Source organism: Spermophilus citellus, assembly GCF_964194105.1.
Source record: "Spermophilus citellus genome assembly, chromosome: 1".
NCBI lineage: Eukaryota > Metazoa > Chordata > Mammalia > Rodentia > Sciuridae > Spermophilus > Spermophilus citellus.
In genome coordinates this window covers 279,361,477-279,378,747 of record NC_138182.1, presented here as the reverse complement: position 1 = coordinate 279,378,747, position 17,271 = coordinate 279,361,477, and the positions used below count along the sequence as shown (strand labels likewise).

The 17,271-nt window shown below is 41.2% G+C and overlaps 1 protein-coding gene across 2 annotated transcripts in view; it reads right to left on the bottom strand.

The window, feature by feature from the left end:
- CTNND2 (catenin delta 2) overlaps positions 1-17,271 on the bottom strand; it is a gene marked incomplete at its 5' end in the record, with an annotated part of 876,397 nt that overhangs the window by 30,092 nt on the left and 829,034 nt on the right. For both annotated transcript variants that reach the window (XM_081303245.1, XM_081303246.1), the window contains 2 exons: positions 11,123-11,207; positions 16,303-16,513. In XM_081303245.1, coding sequence (XP_081159371.1) covers positions 11,123-11,207; positions 16,303-16,513 — 296 coding nt within the window. The remainder of the gene's footprint in view (positions 1-11,122; positions 11,208-16,302; positions 16,514-17,271) is intronic.

The window sequence follows — 17,271 nt, the reverse complement described above, 5'->3', positions numbered from 1 at the left end:
AGAAGGCACATGCTCTGGCCCATTTCCAGTTGTCTATTATGTGGACAGACTGAGGGTCAACGTGAACACTGAAGGTGAGCTTGACACTCTAGAGGTGAAGGCAGTGGGTAACGAGAAGCCAACCCCTGACTCCAAGAGGTGTTATTTCACAGTTTGACTATTACACTCAGACTCTCATGTGAGAGGGTGTGGGGCTGAGTAATGGGCCCCAAAGATGTCCTTTTCCTAATTCCAGAACCTGTGGATAGACTACCTTAAATGGCAAAAGGGACTCCAAAGGTATGATTAAGATCTCAAAGGACAAGGTCATTCTGAGGATGCCATGGGCCACTGCAACCACCACATCCTTCCTCATGAGAGATTCAGGAGGTGAGAGCTGGAGAAGGCACTATGGTGCTCAATGGAAGCAGAGAGAGGGACTCAAAGGTGCTTTGTTGCTGACGTTGAAGACGGAGGATGAGGCCACCAGCCCAGGCATGCAGGCCACCTCCAGGAGCTGGAGGACATAAGGAAGGCAACTCTCTGGAGAATGTAAAGAGGGAGTGCATCCCTGCCAACACTTTGATTTCAGCCCAGCGAACCCATTTTGGATTTCTGGCTTCTAGAACTGTAAGATCACTTATTTTTGGTATTTTTAACTTTTTTTGGTGGTAATTTGTTAGTGTTGCAGTAGGAAGTAAATCCAGAGGGTGATCCATTTCTAACTTCCTTTGAGTCATGTTTGTTCAACATAATGACTTAGCATTATGAAAAACTTGTAGATAATTACAGAACTGACAGGGTACTGTGGCCTGTGTTAATGTGATTTTCCACACTGACTCCATGGCCCCATATTCTCTAATTACAGTTCTAGAGCATTTGTTCAGAGCTGCAACAGAGGCAGACCAAATAGGCTTCTGCAGTATTAGCATGTGACCCACATTCATATGGTCTAAGATTAGGCGAGAAATTTTCTAGAGGGTGAAGAGGCACTTCCATGAAGGTAGCCAGTGGCTGAGTATTCCCCACACCCCATCTCCTAAAACCCAGGGGACAAACTTCTTAAAGAGCTTGACCATGGGCTCCCTGGAGTGTGGGTGTTGCCAGGGCTGGTGTCTTAAGTAATGTTGGCAGAATGATTTGGGGTCAGAGGTGAATTGACAGTGTAGCACAAGAAGTTTAAATTTTAGGTCCTCCTATTGCATGGGCTCCTTTGGAGGATGGTAAATAATTTTACAATCATAAAGCTTACTCTTCTTTTTAAACAGGACTTCCAAAACTATGTTATCTACAGGAGCGCAGAATTTGTATCTAACCAGTCTATATACAGTGAAGAAGCAGAAGCCTGAGGCTGATGCAGAATTCTGAGCAGTTGGAGGAGGCTGGGCCCAGGCCAGGCAGCAGACGGAAGGCTCTCAGCAGCAGGTGGTACTTCTCAGTAAACCAACCACTGCCCTCACAAGAGAAGGAGCTTAGCTGGTGGACATCTCCCACAGCCCAAGTGCACCAGAGCAGGATATGGCTGCATTGGTCAGGTTGGATCTCCTCACTGTGGCTTCCTTTCCCACTTGGTCTAACCTCGTTGGTGGCACTGGGAAGGGTAAAGACACAGCTTATGAGAGAGGGAGGGAGAAAGGGAGGGTGAGGGGAGCATTCAGCCAGGTTGAGGTTCTCATAGGTGACATCCCCAAATCTACTGGGATCCACTGAAGACGGAGTGGGTAAGGTTGACGTGGTCACACAAAGTAAGCCACAAGAATGCACGTATGCTGTACGCCTACGTTAAACTTCCTGAGTTTTCTAGTTACTGATGCAATCATTTTTTTCTGTCTTTTGTCTCTTCGGTATTTTTGTCATGGGCGAAGCTCTGTAATAGAGTGGTATTATAGGGGAAATGTTTAATTTGGGCACTGCTATGTGGATTTCCCTGACTTGGGGACCTGTCCCAGCAATAGCTATAACTGAGTCACTTCTCGTTTAGCAACTGCCGTGTGCATTGATTTCCACTTTTTGCACAATTGATTTTTGCTTCTGTTCCCATTTGTGCCTTTGTTTTTGGACAGATATCATATGATGAGTGCCTGAGAATTCTCTCTGAGAGGTCAGGGGACCTCATGAAGAAAGACCTTCATTGTCAATAGAAACATCAACAAGTAAATGCCCAGATTTATGGAGGAGAAAGTACTATGGACGAGTTTAACTTCAGCCTTTTCATTTTCTACCCTAACTTCATATCAAGCTGTTTGGAAAAGAAAACACTAGAGGAACTACAATTGTGAACTTTGAGGACTCCAGCCTTGGGGTTGTTTTAGAATCCTGCTAGAAGTCCTTGTGTTTTTCTAGTCATCTCTTGGTGAGGAATTTTCCAGCACTGCTGAAAAATTAATAAATTCCTGGTGAACGGGTTCCCTGATAAAATGACGGCTCTGCATTTAGCAGTTTAATTTATTTCTACAGAGGATTTAGTGCTTTTCCATGACTATCTTAGATACCCAGAGAGTAAAATCTATTAATTCTCAAAATGGTACATACCGAAGGAAGTATTAAAGTATGTCTCACTCTTCTTACTGCAAAGCTTAGGGATCACAATTTCAAATTTTAACTTTGTTGTGTTTTTTCCTTGATGATATTTCAAAATAGATTTCTGATTTTCATCACAAACTAGGATGGTTCTTCAAATGCCCAGCAGACCAGACTGATGAAGGGATGTCAGACATGAGCCATTAACTTCAATTTGCGGGGACAGGACTCCTGGCTCATTTATGTGCAGTGGTCAGCCTTGAACAGGCAGCAGGAGGCCACGCAAGGGCTGGGTTCACTCTCCCACCTGCTGTGGTGTGGACACGGGAGGAGACCTGTAGGCATTCCCTTACCTATCCATAATTACTTATTGATTTCTTGTTTTGTCAGTGCAATGGTGGTAAAAGCCAATGAAATGAATACCAGGGCAGGAAGAAAAGAGAGTCCTGTGTGAGACAGGCTGTGAAGGGCATGGACTTCACTTCTATCAAAGCTCATTATTCACTGACTGAATGGAATGTGCAATCCGAGAGTCTGTATTCCCTGATAATAAAGGGAAGGGCATCTAAAGATTAGCTTTATGTTTTGTTTCTCACATCAAAATGGCAATAGCAAATACAATATTGCTGTTCAGAGAAACATGACCTTACCCAGTTTCCAGGACAGGCAGCTTGCATTCCGGGAGAAAGCAACTCACTGTGCACAATGCTGACATTTCACTGGGGAAGGGGCAGGATCCTAAAATCCCCAAGCCTGGAATAATTTGATTTCTAACCCCAGTGACTGTCAACAAGAGTTTGATTCTGATGTTTGATTGATCTTGGATTCAATCTCTGCATTTATGAGCTAAGGGTTTTAATTCTTACGGAGAGGCTGAGTCGATGTTGTTCTCTTTGAAGCACTTTGAGTTTCTTGGAACACATGAGTCTCAGTAACAGAAGGCTAAATGCTAGAAAAAATCATCTGCCACTTGGAACAGGGACTGGCCTGTTTCTTCCATGGTAACACAATAGTTTGTTTCAAAGGCTTAAACATGTTTCTAGGAAGCATCTCATGGAGAAGCAAGGGAATGGAAGAACAGAGGTGGTGTCTCCACACACCGCTTGCCCTCTCAGCACCCAACGCTCACAGGCATTTTTACTCTGGTGTCGGGGCTGACTGATACTACTTCCAGTTGATCTCAGATGAACCAGTATGTGTCTCCAAAGGCAGAGCAGAGTTCATCGAACCTGAAGCTCCATGACTGCCCTGTAAATCAGTTACCCTGAGGTGGGTCCCCATGGAATCACACAAGAGGGCCCAGAGGGCTTGGGTAGCTAGGGCTTCCGGAGCTTCCCAAAGCTATGGCTGAGTGGCCCCAACTAAGTCCCACTGAGACTCCAAGTCCAGATTGTGAATGTTGAAGCTTGGAGAGAGCAAAACACTGCTGCGTGGAGCTGAAATCCGACCAAATTAGGGAGAAATCACACACCAAAAAGATGTCATGGAAAGAGACAAGGAATCTCCTGGCTGGCAAATTAGCCTAGAGCCCACCCACCACCAGGCAGGAATGATTCACTGGTGAAACATTCACGTACACTGGTTGTCATTCTTCAGCAAAAAGTTATTTTGCTTCAATGTGACAGTGAATGTGAGTTCTTATTTGCATTTTTAATAATCAAACAATAGCATAGCTCTATTTTACTAAAATTGAAGGAAGACTTTGATCCAAAGCCTAAAATTTTGTTCAAATATCTGTCCAGATTTAACAGAAGCTCAGAATTTTAGGCCAGTGAAAATACTCTGTATGATGCTATCATGAGAGATACCTGCCATTATATATCTGTTCAAAATCAGAGAATACATGACACCAAGGGTGAACCCTAACGCAGTCTATGAATTTTATGTGACTATGATTTGTCAGTACAAGTGCACTGACTATAACAATTGCCATTCTGGTGGGGGATGCATATGTGGTGCAAGGGGTATATGAGAAATCTCTACACCTTCCTCTTAATTTTGCCTAAATTTAAAATTGCTTTAAATAAAGAATTCAAAAAAATGTATTTAAGTGAAAATATTAAACTTCCTGAAAGAACAACAACAAAATCTGAGACCAAGTGCTAAACATGCTTACATTTTTTAAGAGTCTGCTACATAAATAATACTTTGAAAGTAAAGAGGGCCAGGTAAAATGTAAAACCACAGTCTGTCACTGAATTCATATTCTGGAAGGCTAACTAAATTGATTATGGACCTACAGCCTCATGAAGACCAATAAAACAGAGATCCATATTGGCTGGGGATGAGATAAATGTCAAGTTTCCATGTCATTAAACTGCGAGTTGTATCTTTATATATTCTGGTATCCAAGAGTGGAGTTTTGAATTTTGGGAAACAGAATAATCAAAGTAGTTGAGATAAACTATGAACTATGATTTTAAATAAGTCAAAAACATCTGTTTTTTGCCTAAGACATAGTTATGGTTACCTTCATTTATTTCATTTTCTGCATTTCTATTTTCTAGCATATATGAATAAAATCTCTTTCAGGCAGTACTTCTTAATTTTGCCTGGTACCTATTTTTGATGTTCCTTAATTCAACCTAATTAAATAGGAATGAATACTAATTGTACCAGAGCTGGGCACAAATTCCACTGCAATTTCCATGGGGAAATCACTTGCAACATAAGTTCAGGGTGCGAATTCTTCCACAATAAATATTTGAACCCCAAATGAAATTATTTTCTAATAAAAATACAAATACAGCTTAGGCTGTAACATGTTAGCTGTAGGTTCAAACTATTCCTAATATTTGAAAGTTATTCTTTCAAAGTATGAATTTAAGCAATTTTATTCATTCAAACTAATCTGCTATGTAATTATTTCAGATTAGTAAGGAGTGACCTTACTTCGGAGCTAAGGAGAGGTCAGAAACATTATTTTCAAGGAAGGTGGTACAAAAAAAAATGTAGGGAGAATGAAGATTTAGATGGGCTAATTGGATGGAGTATGGACTTGGGAAGGCTTTGGAGGATGGTGGAGATGGAGAGTGACCAGCAACCCCGCTCAGCTGCGGTGGTGGTCAGGGCTGGCAGGAAGCAGGGGAAAACTACAGAGAGAAGCCACGGCCACTCTTGAAATGACTCATGGGCTTTGCTGACATATTTGACTCTTTCCTGAGGACCACAGTGGCCACAGAATGGTGTGGCTGCAAGGAGACATGAATTCAGATTTGCTCTTTAGAAAGTTCACACTGACTGCCCTTTGGAGAGTTCGTTGGTGAGGAGAAGGACTGAAATAAGAAGCCTCGTTGGGAGACTGGAACCAAAATCCAGAGATAGGAGACAACTGTTCATGAGTACAGAAAGAAGAGGGCAGAAGCAGAAATTTGGGGTTTGCTAGTGGGTTGGATGCTGATCTGGGAAGGAGAGAAGAGAATCAGGAGATACAGTTTAGCTGTGCTGCTCTTCAACTGGGGTTGGGAGGCAAGAAGAGGAGCTGACTCCAGGAGAAGCAGGCCTGTCTGGCATCTGATTCAGGGAGATGCTGCAGATGCTGCATCTGAGCAGGTTTTATAGCAGGGGGCTAGAAACTCAGAAAGCAACTGGGGCTAGAGAAATAGATTGGAGAGGCCACAACATTTAGCTGATAATTGAATCAACAAGGAAAGTTATGATAACCCAGGAAGAAGTTATACATGATATGAGAAAATTCCAAGCATCAGGTCCTTGAGGATGACAAAATTCAAGAAATGAACAGGGAGGAGCCCATAAAGGGTGGAGAAGGTGGGATGGGGATCATGAGACCTTATGGGAAATAGATTGTCCTAGTACTTAGGAGAAGATCATTTTTGTGAATGACACTATTTTGCCACAATGTGTTCAAACTAGAAGCTCAAAGGATCACAGCAGAGCCTCTGACTAAGGAAACATGGTTGGCTTGCACTTGTGAATTATTTAACCCTAGACCTCACCCTGATCCCCAGTCTAATATGTCTTCAGCATACTTGACCTTCCCCTCCATCCCCACACATATTCAGCACGAATAAGGAATGGAAGCATAACAAGTACTTCTGAAACTACTTATGCTGTCATGTTATAAAACCTGTTTATGGTTTGGTTTCCCTAAACCTCACCATGCAAAGTTCTCCCTGTTGGGACTCTGGTCAATATGGATGGCCGACGGAGACGCTTAGTAGACAGATTGTGGGAAGGGAGCACCGCTCCAGTGTCTGAGGACAGGAGGAGACGGTAGAAGAACCAAAGGGGGAAATAAGCCATAAAAATGTTGGTGGAAATGAATAATGATGGTGACAATGACAAAATAAAATCCTCAGCTTCAAAACTCCAGGATGGGAGGGACAGCATTTGTCAGCAAAATGGCATGGACAAGTGTTTTGGATCAGCAGCAGTAATGTCCATGGGCACATGAGTTCCCAGTGAACAGAGCCCTTTGGTGACTGCTGTTGATGCACCTGAGACAATCAGCAACCCAGCAAGGAAGGTGCTACACTTTTCCTTCATATGTGAGGACTCTGAGATTGGGCTGGGTTGAGAAGACATGCTTGGTCTCTGAGGAAGCTGGGGAGGTTTTAGATGCAGGGATTGAGGAGTGCTAATATCTCTGATTCTTAAAGCAGAAAGAAGGCAGTGAGTCATGGAGGTCCAGGCCTCCAAACTTCCAGGACCCTGAGGCCATGTCCAGCCACCTAGAGAGAAGATTCTGCTCATAGAATTGCCGTAGGCCATTTGAAGAGGTCACTTAGTTTTCTGGAGACTGTCAGCAATGTCTGGGAAGGAATGGCCTGGTAGAGACGGAGGTCAGCTTCAAACCCATGAAGGCCAACACAGAGAAGAAAAATGAGACTTGCTCAGTATGGCTTTAGGGGAAAAACCTGCAGATAAAGAGATCGGTGCTTACAGTAAGCAAGAAGTTCTGGCTCTCATGGTCGCCCTCACATGAAATAAGGTCAGTCTCATTAGGTCAGACTGGCAATTGGCATTAAAGATATTCGAACAAAACGAAATGACTGCTGGAGCCGAGGCGGCTGCCCATGTCTCCCGCCACTCTTGTACAGCTGGACGCGGCTCCAGGGCTGAGATCTAGCCCCAGGGGCATGCGCAGGAGTTCCGCAGTTCCCCCACTGCTTGCCCAGACAGACAAGGACCACCCGCTGGCCCCATGCCACTGTCTGCCCAGGTGCAGTCTGTGAGAGTTCCATGAGATGTCTGTTTAGATGGAGCTTCTGAAGTTCTGAGTCACTCTGTTAGAGTGACATAGGTTCCAACCAATTGAAGTGTTTCTTGATGATCTGACAGATTATTTACCCAAGGACAGGTACCAGTGGTTTCCCCAACTCTACATTCTATCTCCCACTCACCCAGTCATTCCAACAGTCCCCAACCATGGTCAAATGTAAGCACCTCCTGTTGTCAGTGACATTTGGAGGTTCTGGGAAGCCAAGCTCTTCTGAGGCTAACAGGCACCAAGATGACGCAGGTGACAAAGTCGTTTTGCAGATTTATTTGTGACTAGCTAAACTTAAGGACTTCAAAAAGGTGACACAGTATTTATCTTGCATGTCATAAGGTTCTTTGCAATGATATATTTTCCCCGTGGGGAACAAACCCAGAAGGCCAGGTCTTACTCAGGTAGAGGGTCAGAGAATACAAATGTGTTTGGGCTCCAAACATAGGAATTAACAACACCCAGCCTGAAGAATATTCCAGCCCATTAGTCCTCTAAGAGGTAAATAATAAAGTAGACAAGCTAGAACTGAAGTCCCTGGTCTCTGTGCCTGGGTCTAACGGAAGATGTCAGTGACAGATGGGTCTGAGTTCTGTCCCCGATACACGCGGCTGTCATTCCAATTTCCATCTCCCCCTCATAGTTTTCCTCTGGCCATAACTCCCTTACCTCTCACCTCCTAATTATGCATACTGTAAACATTCTTCAAGACTTTGCTCTATAATTTTCCTTCCCTTAATTCATGCTTTAAAACCTGAAATATATAATTCAGGATCTAACAAAATCTCCAGTAATTGTTCCATCTTTCACTTTTACTCACAGTGGCTACATCCAAATCTTAAGTTTCCTTTGGAACTCTTCCTTTGCTCAGCCCATAATAGGTGTTTAATAAATAAATCTGAAATGTGGATAGTTAAAATATATGAATCTGACCTTTTTCTGATGATATGTAAATTGTCAATGAAGAACAAGAGAGATCACTTCTCTGATGATTAAAACAATTCATGAGGATAAATGAGCTTGGTTTTCTCACCCAAAGACTTTTTCAAATGGAGAGATTTTTGAATTTTGAGCTTTGCTATTAACAGCATCTATGACATTGAGCACCAAGGTCCTCATTTCATTTCACAACTGCATAATTTGGAAATGATTAACAACAGCTCTTTCTCAACATCTTTAAATCATGGGTCAACTAAAAATATCATCATTTATTTCTCTAGCCCATCTTTCTTGAATTTTCCCATATGAAGCACATTTTAAACTTTCTTTAGCTCTTGAATTTAAGGTCCATTAAATTCCTGTCAACACATTCTTATTTTCATGGAAATAGAAAGACAATTACACTTTTTGAACTGTACTACCAACAAAGAAAAAACTAAGGTGAAAACTCATACTCCTATTTAACAAATAGTGTGCAGCATCTTCAAAAGCTGTTCCCCTCCGGTGCACAAAAGCTTGAGCAGGTGCATTTGTGCACAGAGGAGGCACGGGGGATCCCAGGGAAAGTGGTTTATTTGAGGCAGTAATACTTCTTTGAGCTTCTGGAACCACTGACTCAGAACCACCAGCTTCGTTCTAATTTCTAATATGTTCTTCATGTCTGGCTGTCTGGTTAGCCCAAGGACTCCTTCCTGGGAGAGACATCTGTCTCCTGGAGGAGTCCAGGGAGGAACTCAGAAGGGATGCTGGGACCTTAATTTTAAGCAAAACAGAACAGAATCCAAAACATTTGCTCCTCCTAACATGCAAAATACTAATAAAAGGATGCAATTAATCTTCAACACTCAACACTTAATTTTGTTATCTGTGATTTAACTTCGACACACCACCTCTTGGGGAATAGGAAAACTTTGAAAGAAAAATATGTAAGCTAAACTTTATCAATTTAAAGTGCAAAGTAATGGATGCTTAAGGGAAGTAGGAAGGCCCTGAGGAAATCTAGAAATAGACTATAACTTAGTAGAGCCAGTTATTAAATATTTACTTTTTCCCATTGGTTTAGAAAAAGACAAAATTCTTTACTGGCAAGATGGGTCTCACTCCCCACAAGAGACCCTTACTAAGGCCTCACATCCTGGCCCAAGGAGCTGGTGGGTGCAAAGGAGGCAGTGATAACTTTGACTCTCTCCCCTCTCCACACTGCCAAGCAGGTGCTTTGGGCAGTAGCCATGGAAGCCCCTGTGCCCTGCCCCAGCCCCATCGGATCCAGGCACTGCTTTCTTCCTGTATATCCATGTTCTCTACTCCCATTCACTAGCTCAAATTTTAACTACCCACATTTGCTTGGCAAAACAACAACTTATGGAAGATATTGTTAAAGTATTCTCCCCACTAAAAAAAAGAAAGAAAGAAAGAAAGAAAGAAAGAAAGAAAGAAAGAAAGAAAGAAAGAAAGAAAGAAAGAAAAAGTACCCTCTATTTAGAAGCATTTGGAAATGAGGCATAGAACCCAAATCTCTAGATGTGGCATTTTTCTCTTCAGGTTTAATTTCGAATCATTTTGTGGGTAAAGACTTCTTCAGAGGCACGATATGAACGCTTACTACCTTGCACAGGTGTACAGACCAAGTGCCCCAAGGGCCAAGCCCCTCTGAGTTCTCCGGTGGACACTGGGACCATTGTCTCCTTCCCTCTGGGCACTAAAGTGGTGAGGTTCTCAGGGCCAGGGGGAGGGGACACACTGCTGGGACGGAGTTCACATCCATGTTCCTGGGCTGTGACACCTGAGTTCCTGAATTGCTTTTTGTAATTTTTTTCTGTCTCCTTTCCAAAATTACTGTTGAAACTTGTTAATAATTCCCCCCGCCAAAAAAACTTCCTGAGTTTATTATATTTTAGTCTATTGTAGAATGCAAAAGTGTAGGAAGATAGGTCTATTTTCTTCTTTATGTAAGGTGATTTAGCATAATGAAAAATATTACATATTTCAAAATAGGTGGAAGAGAAAATATTGAGTGTTCTCACCATAAATAAATGAGAAATATTTCAGATGATGGATAAGCTAATATCCTGAATTGCTTATTACATTATGTATACATGTATTGAAACATCACACTGTACTCAACAAATACATACAATTACTATGCGTTAATTAAAAATTAAAAAAATCACAACCCCTTATGGAAACAAAAAAGACAACTTTGGGTAAGACTATCTGAGTGTGGATCTGTCCTGTCCCAAAGGTTCATGGATCTTGGTGTGTATTTAGGGGACACATGGTGGTCCTGTTTTTGCATCTTCATTGACGATCTTGTTTCAGTAACATTTTGGCTACTGAAGCTGTTGGACTAGTGCTGTCCATATCTGAGGTGCCTTTTGTTATGGCCAAATACTGAGTCTTTGGATCCAGAGCCTGTGTGAAGCTCCTGAGCCAAGTAGGTAAAGCAAACCTTACCTTTTTGTACAGACTTCTCAGATCTCGGTACTGCCACATGCTGTTTAGGACCTGAGATGCAGCCTTGACCACTTTTGGAGAGTGTCTGATAAAGGAAAGACAGGAAATGCAATCAGAGTGGCAGCTGGGCTTGCACTGACCCTGACATGTCAGGAGAGGTCAAAACGGACTTCCTCCCAGCTTTGCTGGTTCTTTTCTTCTCTGCCTGGGGACTGCAAAGGAATTTTGTACCAGTCCCCATCCGTGGTCTCATCATACATCCATGAGGGTGACAGGTAGAAAGAAATTACAATTTGGCAAAGAGTTTTTAAAAATGCAAACACAGGAACAGTGGCATGTGGTCAGAATGCAGACTTAGTGTTTGACTACAAAATGGAATAGAAAGAAAAGAAACAGTGATCAGAAAGGACAAGCTTCAGGAGTTCTGATGGCAGTTTTGCGGAACACCTGGTAATAAGAGAACAGTGTCCCACTGGGGCATGAGAGTGTACCAGCATTGACTACACACTTGCTGAGGCCATCAACAAAAGATCGGCAGTGAATGCTGAAGTGTGCACACTCTGACATGGGTGCAGAGGAATACATTTGTGTAAGAATCTATAACGCCTTACCTGCACTTCAAGTTCTGGCCTCTGGACCATAGTGCATAGTCCCAAGGTCACAGAAATATTTGGACAGGAAGTTGTTAACTTCTGTTCAATGTCATGCCTTTGAAATACCTATGACAACATAACTAGATATTTTGATTTAGGTTCAGTGCCAATCTGAATCTCAAAACACAAACTAGATTAATAAATTCATGTCAATTTAATTCAATTGAATTCTTGGAAGTCACTTTGACCTGTGGTCAAGGAAGCTACTCAGGAATTAATCTAAGTTAACCCACTCAGGAATTCTGTATACTAACAGGCTGGTTTCACAACCAGAGCACTATTTTAGTGACTATCATTAACAGGGTCTGTCTGAGGGGTCAGCTCACTTTTTCTGCAGAGGGTCAGATGGTAAATATTTTATGATCTTGGTCACAATTTACTTAACTGTAACTGGAACATGAAGAGTCACATTTAAACAAATGGGTATAGCTGTGTTCTAATAAATGTGATTTATCAAAAACAAGCAGTTGATAGGATGTGGCCCATGGTCAGGGGACCCCTGCCTCATGTGGATGCTGACTCCTGGGTGTTCGGCAAGATATTACCATTCATGAAGACTCCAATGAGATAACCACTCCTGAAGGTGACTGGTTGCAGTGGCTAGCAATAATATCTGAATTAAAACCAAAGATGCCTTTGAAATAAAATGATATTTGAAACAAAATAGGAAGATGGTAGATGGGCCAGGGTGAGTTTTCAATTGAGAGCTGAAGTAAATCGATATTCTGAGGATATGCATTTTCCAGTGAAATTATGGGATGCCAATACACGGTGCAGGAAGTGGCTGCTATTTTCCTAGGTCTTCACATTTATCATTTAGACTAACCTAGTTTGAAGATTCTTCATCCATTCACTGAAGGGCAAGTGTAACAGCCATTGCTATGATTACTGAGATGAAATTCAACTTTGGCCACATTAGTTATATCAAGGAATTAAAGAGAACAAATATAGAATCTCTATAAATTCCAATTTCTAACATTTCTTTTCCTGAAATGAATTGTTGCTAAATTATTTCAAAATTTATGTTAGTTTGTGCTCCAAATGTAATTTTAAATTCCTTTGACTTTAAAGGCAGAATTTTAGACCTTTTTGTGGACACAGATAAAGGTACCTGTCATTCTTATATAATCAATGCTGAACAAAGATTAGATGCTATGTTTTGTTGCATTTTGTCACTGTTGGCAAAGTATTTGTCTGTGATGACACTCAAGCAACCTAAGAGGCAACTATATTAAAATTTAGGTAGTAATAGTGTAGCTGAAGCATTCAGTAAAAAAATTTCTCTGACACAGTGTAATTTTTAAGTCCCACTTCTTTCCTAGTTATAAAATAGAGACTATGATGTGTAACAAATAGCAGTTTTTAACTTCTTAATTAAAATGCCAATACATCATAGTGTTATAATAATATGTGAAGGTCAAAGAAACATTGCCTTCTTTTTAAGACTTAATTTTGATTCATCCACTAGACTGGTATCATATAAACTTCTACTTGAAAAACGATGAGTATTGATTGAAGGACTTGAACATTGAGTGCTTTTAATGTGACAAGTGATTATAACCCAAGCCACAATACAGAGTTCTCTTCTGACAAGTAACAGTTGAGACTGTTAATACCTTTTCTGTCTTATGACAAAAGACAGGGACACATTCAATGCTATTTCCTATACAACTGTTAAAAGTGGAAAAAAATTATTTTTGAAATAGACATGATAGAATGCCCATGATGGGTGTTTAAAATGATGTGAAAAGAACATTATCAAGACTTCAAAATGGTGAGTATGAGACTCCTACAAGAGTTAATAACAATTACACAATGTCCGGTCTTCACCAGAGCTGTCAAATCAGGGGTGACTGTTCTGAACAGTCATGCCAGCAGCAGGATCCAAGTCCCATTGGTTGTGCTCCCAAGATGCAGTGAGTGTTGTGCTTCCAACACACAGTGATGGCCAACTCACCAGCCTGGTTAATATCACTGCATATTTAGGCTTGCATATATTTAGAAATAAAACAGATCTATACATAAAATGGAGGATCATAGCTAGGCATGCTTTTAATGCCTATGGCTTCTAATATTATTTCAAATGAAAATCAGATATACACTAAATTTATCTTTGGAAGTAATTTTTTAAATAATAATTTAGGGTGGACTTTTTGCAAGTATTTTAATAATTATCTAGTATGAATTGATACTCCTATAATTTCCAGTTATGAAATCATTCCCAATTCCAAAAAAATCTATTGTCAATAAAGAGTTTCTCTTTTATTAAAATATTGCTAGAAGGTGATGGGAATCTCAATGACTCCTATCATGATAGAATTGAGTGAGTTTCATGCTAAAATATGGAGCAATTCTCTTGGAATCACTTGGGCAATGAAAAGAATAGCAAAACTGAAGTGCAGATAGATAGGAAATGAGGAATTATAAAAATCCTTGTTTTACCCCCTCAATTAATCAATATATATATTTTAAAAAATTGGCAACATGGAAAAGTGGATGAGCTTTCCTAAGCTGGAGAAATACAACTGAAAAGGTGCATAATTCATTCCAGTTCAACACTTCCTATGCAACTCCGAAACCCAGGTGGTTGACATTGAAAAGAAGAAGATCAAGGAACAATGAGACAGGACAAGTGCCATGGAGAAAATTTTAGTCAAATTAAAGGACATTTGTGAGATCATCTCAAGTGAAAATGCCTTCCCATTAGTAATAATCAAGTTAGGACCAGATATAACAGGTCCATTTCTTTTTTTTGTATTGGCAGCAAGTATACATACTGTATCACAGATAGTTTCTTTAAATGATTTTTAGTAGTTTTGATTAACAGTTGTCTCTGACTGTAGAACTGATCAAGCATCTTTTCTCTATAAGGTTCCAACAGTGAGGCACATTGCTGTAGAGAAGCTCACGGGAAGGAATGGAGTATCATTCCCTAACTCCCTAGTCTTAAAATTCGAGAAAGTACTTCAATCTTTGAATGCCTCATGGACATAGACAAAATGTTAGAGTGTTTCTGTGCACTCCAACTAGAGATCCCAAGCACCTACTGAATCTATGCAAAGAAAAGCACATACCTGCAGTGTATGCATAACATTATGAGATCTCTCTCTCTCTCTCTCTCTCTCTCTCCCTACCTACTTACATACATACCTACAGGTTATCTTGTTGTTGTCCCTGCATGGCTGCAAGTCTAGGTATTGTTGGATCCATGTCCTTTGACTCTGTGCCCTTCATTGCTGCATAACAAGTCATCATGCAGTATAGATGGGGAGGGTGTCGTACAGCATCTCTGTCTTGTATCCATCCAACCATATATAGTTATCATTCAAGCCAACAATCTGCACCATTATTGCATGAGTCCCGTGGGCCTTCTCTAGCTGATACAGGAAAGTATTCAAATTCTAATGCTGAATTGTTGATTGAACCTATTTCCAAATAGGTTCTCAAGGTGCTTAAAACAGAAACACTGAAATCTCTGAAACACATTAGTAGCACCTTGAATTAAGTTAAATAATGAGACAGCATTTCCAGAAAGTCTCCAAGTGCATTTCTCACAGTTTCTAATAATGAAAGAAAAATTATTTAGCATTTAGATGTAAAGGTATGAAAAGTCTAGAAGCAGACAGACCCTTAATAACAAAAGGTTTACCCTTTTAATCTTCTTTGATTACACTGAGGGACTTCCAGGAGGCAAAATTTAATTAAGGTTGGTGCAGGTTTCTGTAAAAATTGACAGCTCTCTGATATACTAGCACCCTGGCTGGTGGAGATATTTTTTAGTTGTGTACACTAAGATACCCTTGGCTCCTCAATCACACAGGGAAACAGTCCCATTTGTGGCAGTGCAGCTGCTTGACACCCCGTCTTATCTCTTTTTATTCCATTTGTCTGAAAGCTCTCCCTTCTCCCCACCATTTCCTCAGGCTAGGAAATTTCTGCTCATCCTTTTGGGCTTGATTATCAGTAATTTCTGGAAGAATATTATACAGCTCCCCCCCGGCTTTAGATTGCAAAATATGGGCATAACAACTTGTTAAATTAAGTGGTTTGTCCCAAACCACAGCTTGTAAGGTGGGGTGGTGGGCTAGGCCTGAGTTTACCCTGACTGCCTCTCGCTGTCTTCTCCCCCGTCAGTGCTGCGTGATGAGCTGCTATGCAGAGCTAAAGGGGCACAGGTCTGTCAATGCCTGGGCTCGCAACCACACAAGGACAGTAACAAGAGGAGTCCTTCATGCCTCCAGGTTAAGCGAGTGTCTCTTGCAACACATTAGCATGAGGGTTGGAATGTCAATTCTACCTTTCCAATTTCTTGGCCATTGCCAACTCACAAGTTATTTATCAAATCAAAATTCACAGTGAGATCAGCTTTCATGGTGAGGAAGGAAAACTGGAAACCGTTTGCCTTTTTTTTTTTTTCCTTGACTGTGAGAGAAAAATGGTTTTGAGTGACAATCAATAGTGCTATCCATTGGCACACTTAGAACCAACTCTGCCCCTGCGGAGGTGGGACGTCACCAGCCAACGTACTTGTCTCCTTTGCTCTTGGAGATGCCGACCAGTTTCTCGATGCCTCCCGCGTCCCGCAAGGCCTTGGCGTTCTCCATGTTCTTGGTGATCACCTCGTGCAGGGTGCAGCACACGGCGGTCACGGTGTCGTCGGACATGGCCTTGCTCGCTGCGTTGTTGCTGTTGTTCCCTCCGGGAAGCCTGTGGACCAGGTCTCGCATGGCGTATTTGCCTTTGGAAAAGGAAACAGAGGGAAGAGTTGAGGAGAGGGCAAGCAGACAAAGAAGGTTCAGGGAAAAAAAGAACAGAGGCAGGTGGACGCAGTAGTGTCACCTCCCACCTGAGTGTTGACTATAGGGTGATTTCAAACATACACACAGAGAACACAGTGGTCCTCCCTCAGAACCCATGGGGCATTAGTTTTAGAAGCCTCCTGTTCCGCCCCATGGTGACCAAAGTCTGGATGTTCAAATCTCTTATGTAAAATGGCACATGTACATTTTTCTTTGTATTTTTAGTCATCTTTAGATTCTTTTAGCTTAACAAAATGTAAATGCTATGTAAATAGTTGCTACACTGTATAGTTTAGGGAATAATGGCAAGAAAACGTCTGTAAATGTTCAGTACAGGTGCAATTTTTTTTTTTTTTTTTTTTTTTTAGTATCTTGATCTGCAGGTGGTTGAATCCAAGCATGAGGAATGCATGGATGTGGAAGGCCGACTGAATCTCCTCATGGTGAGCACCTGGAATTTGGTCTTAGATACATCAAGGATGAATCATGGGTCACTTCATTTAAGCTTTGGTTTATTTTTTCCATTTATAAAGGAGAATTACAATGATACCTGATTTACAAGATATTTTAAAAATTAAAGGAGTAAATGTATGGAGTGCATTTGACACAGTGATTAACGAGGATGCAGGACTCACTAGACATTAGCCATCACTAGGTTCCTACCTGATGTATTCACAAAAGTCAAGAAAATGTATGT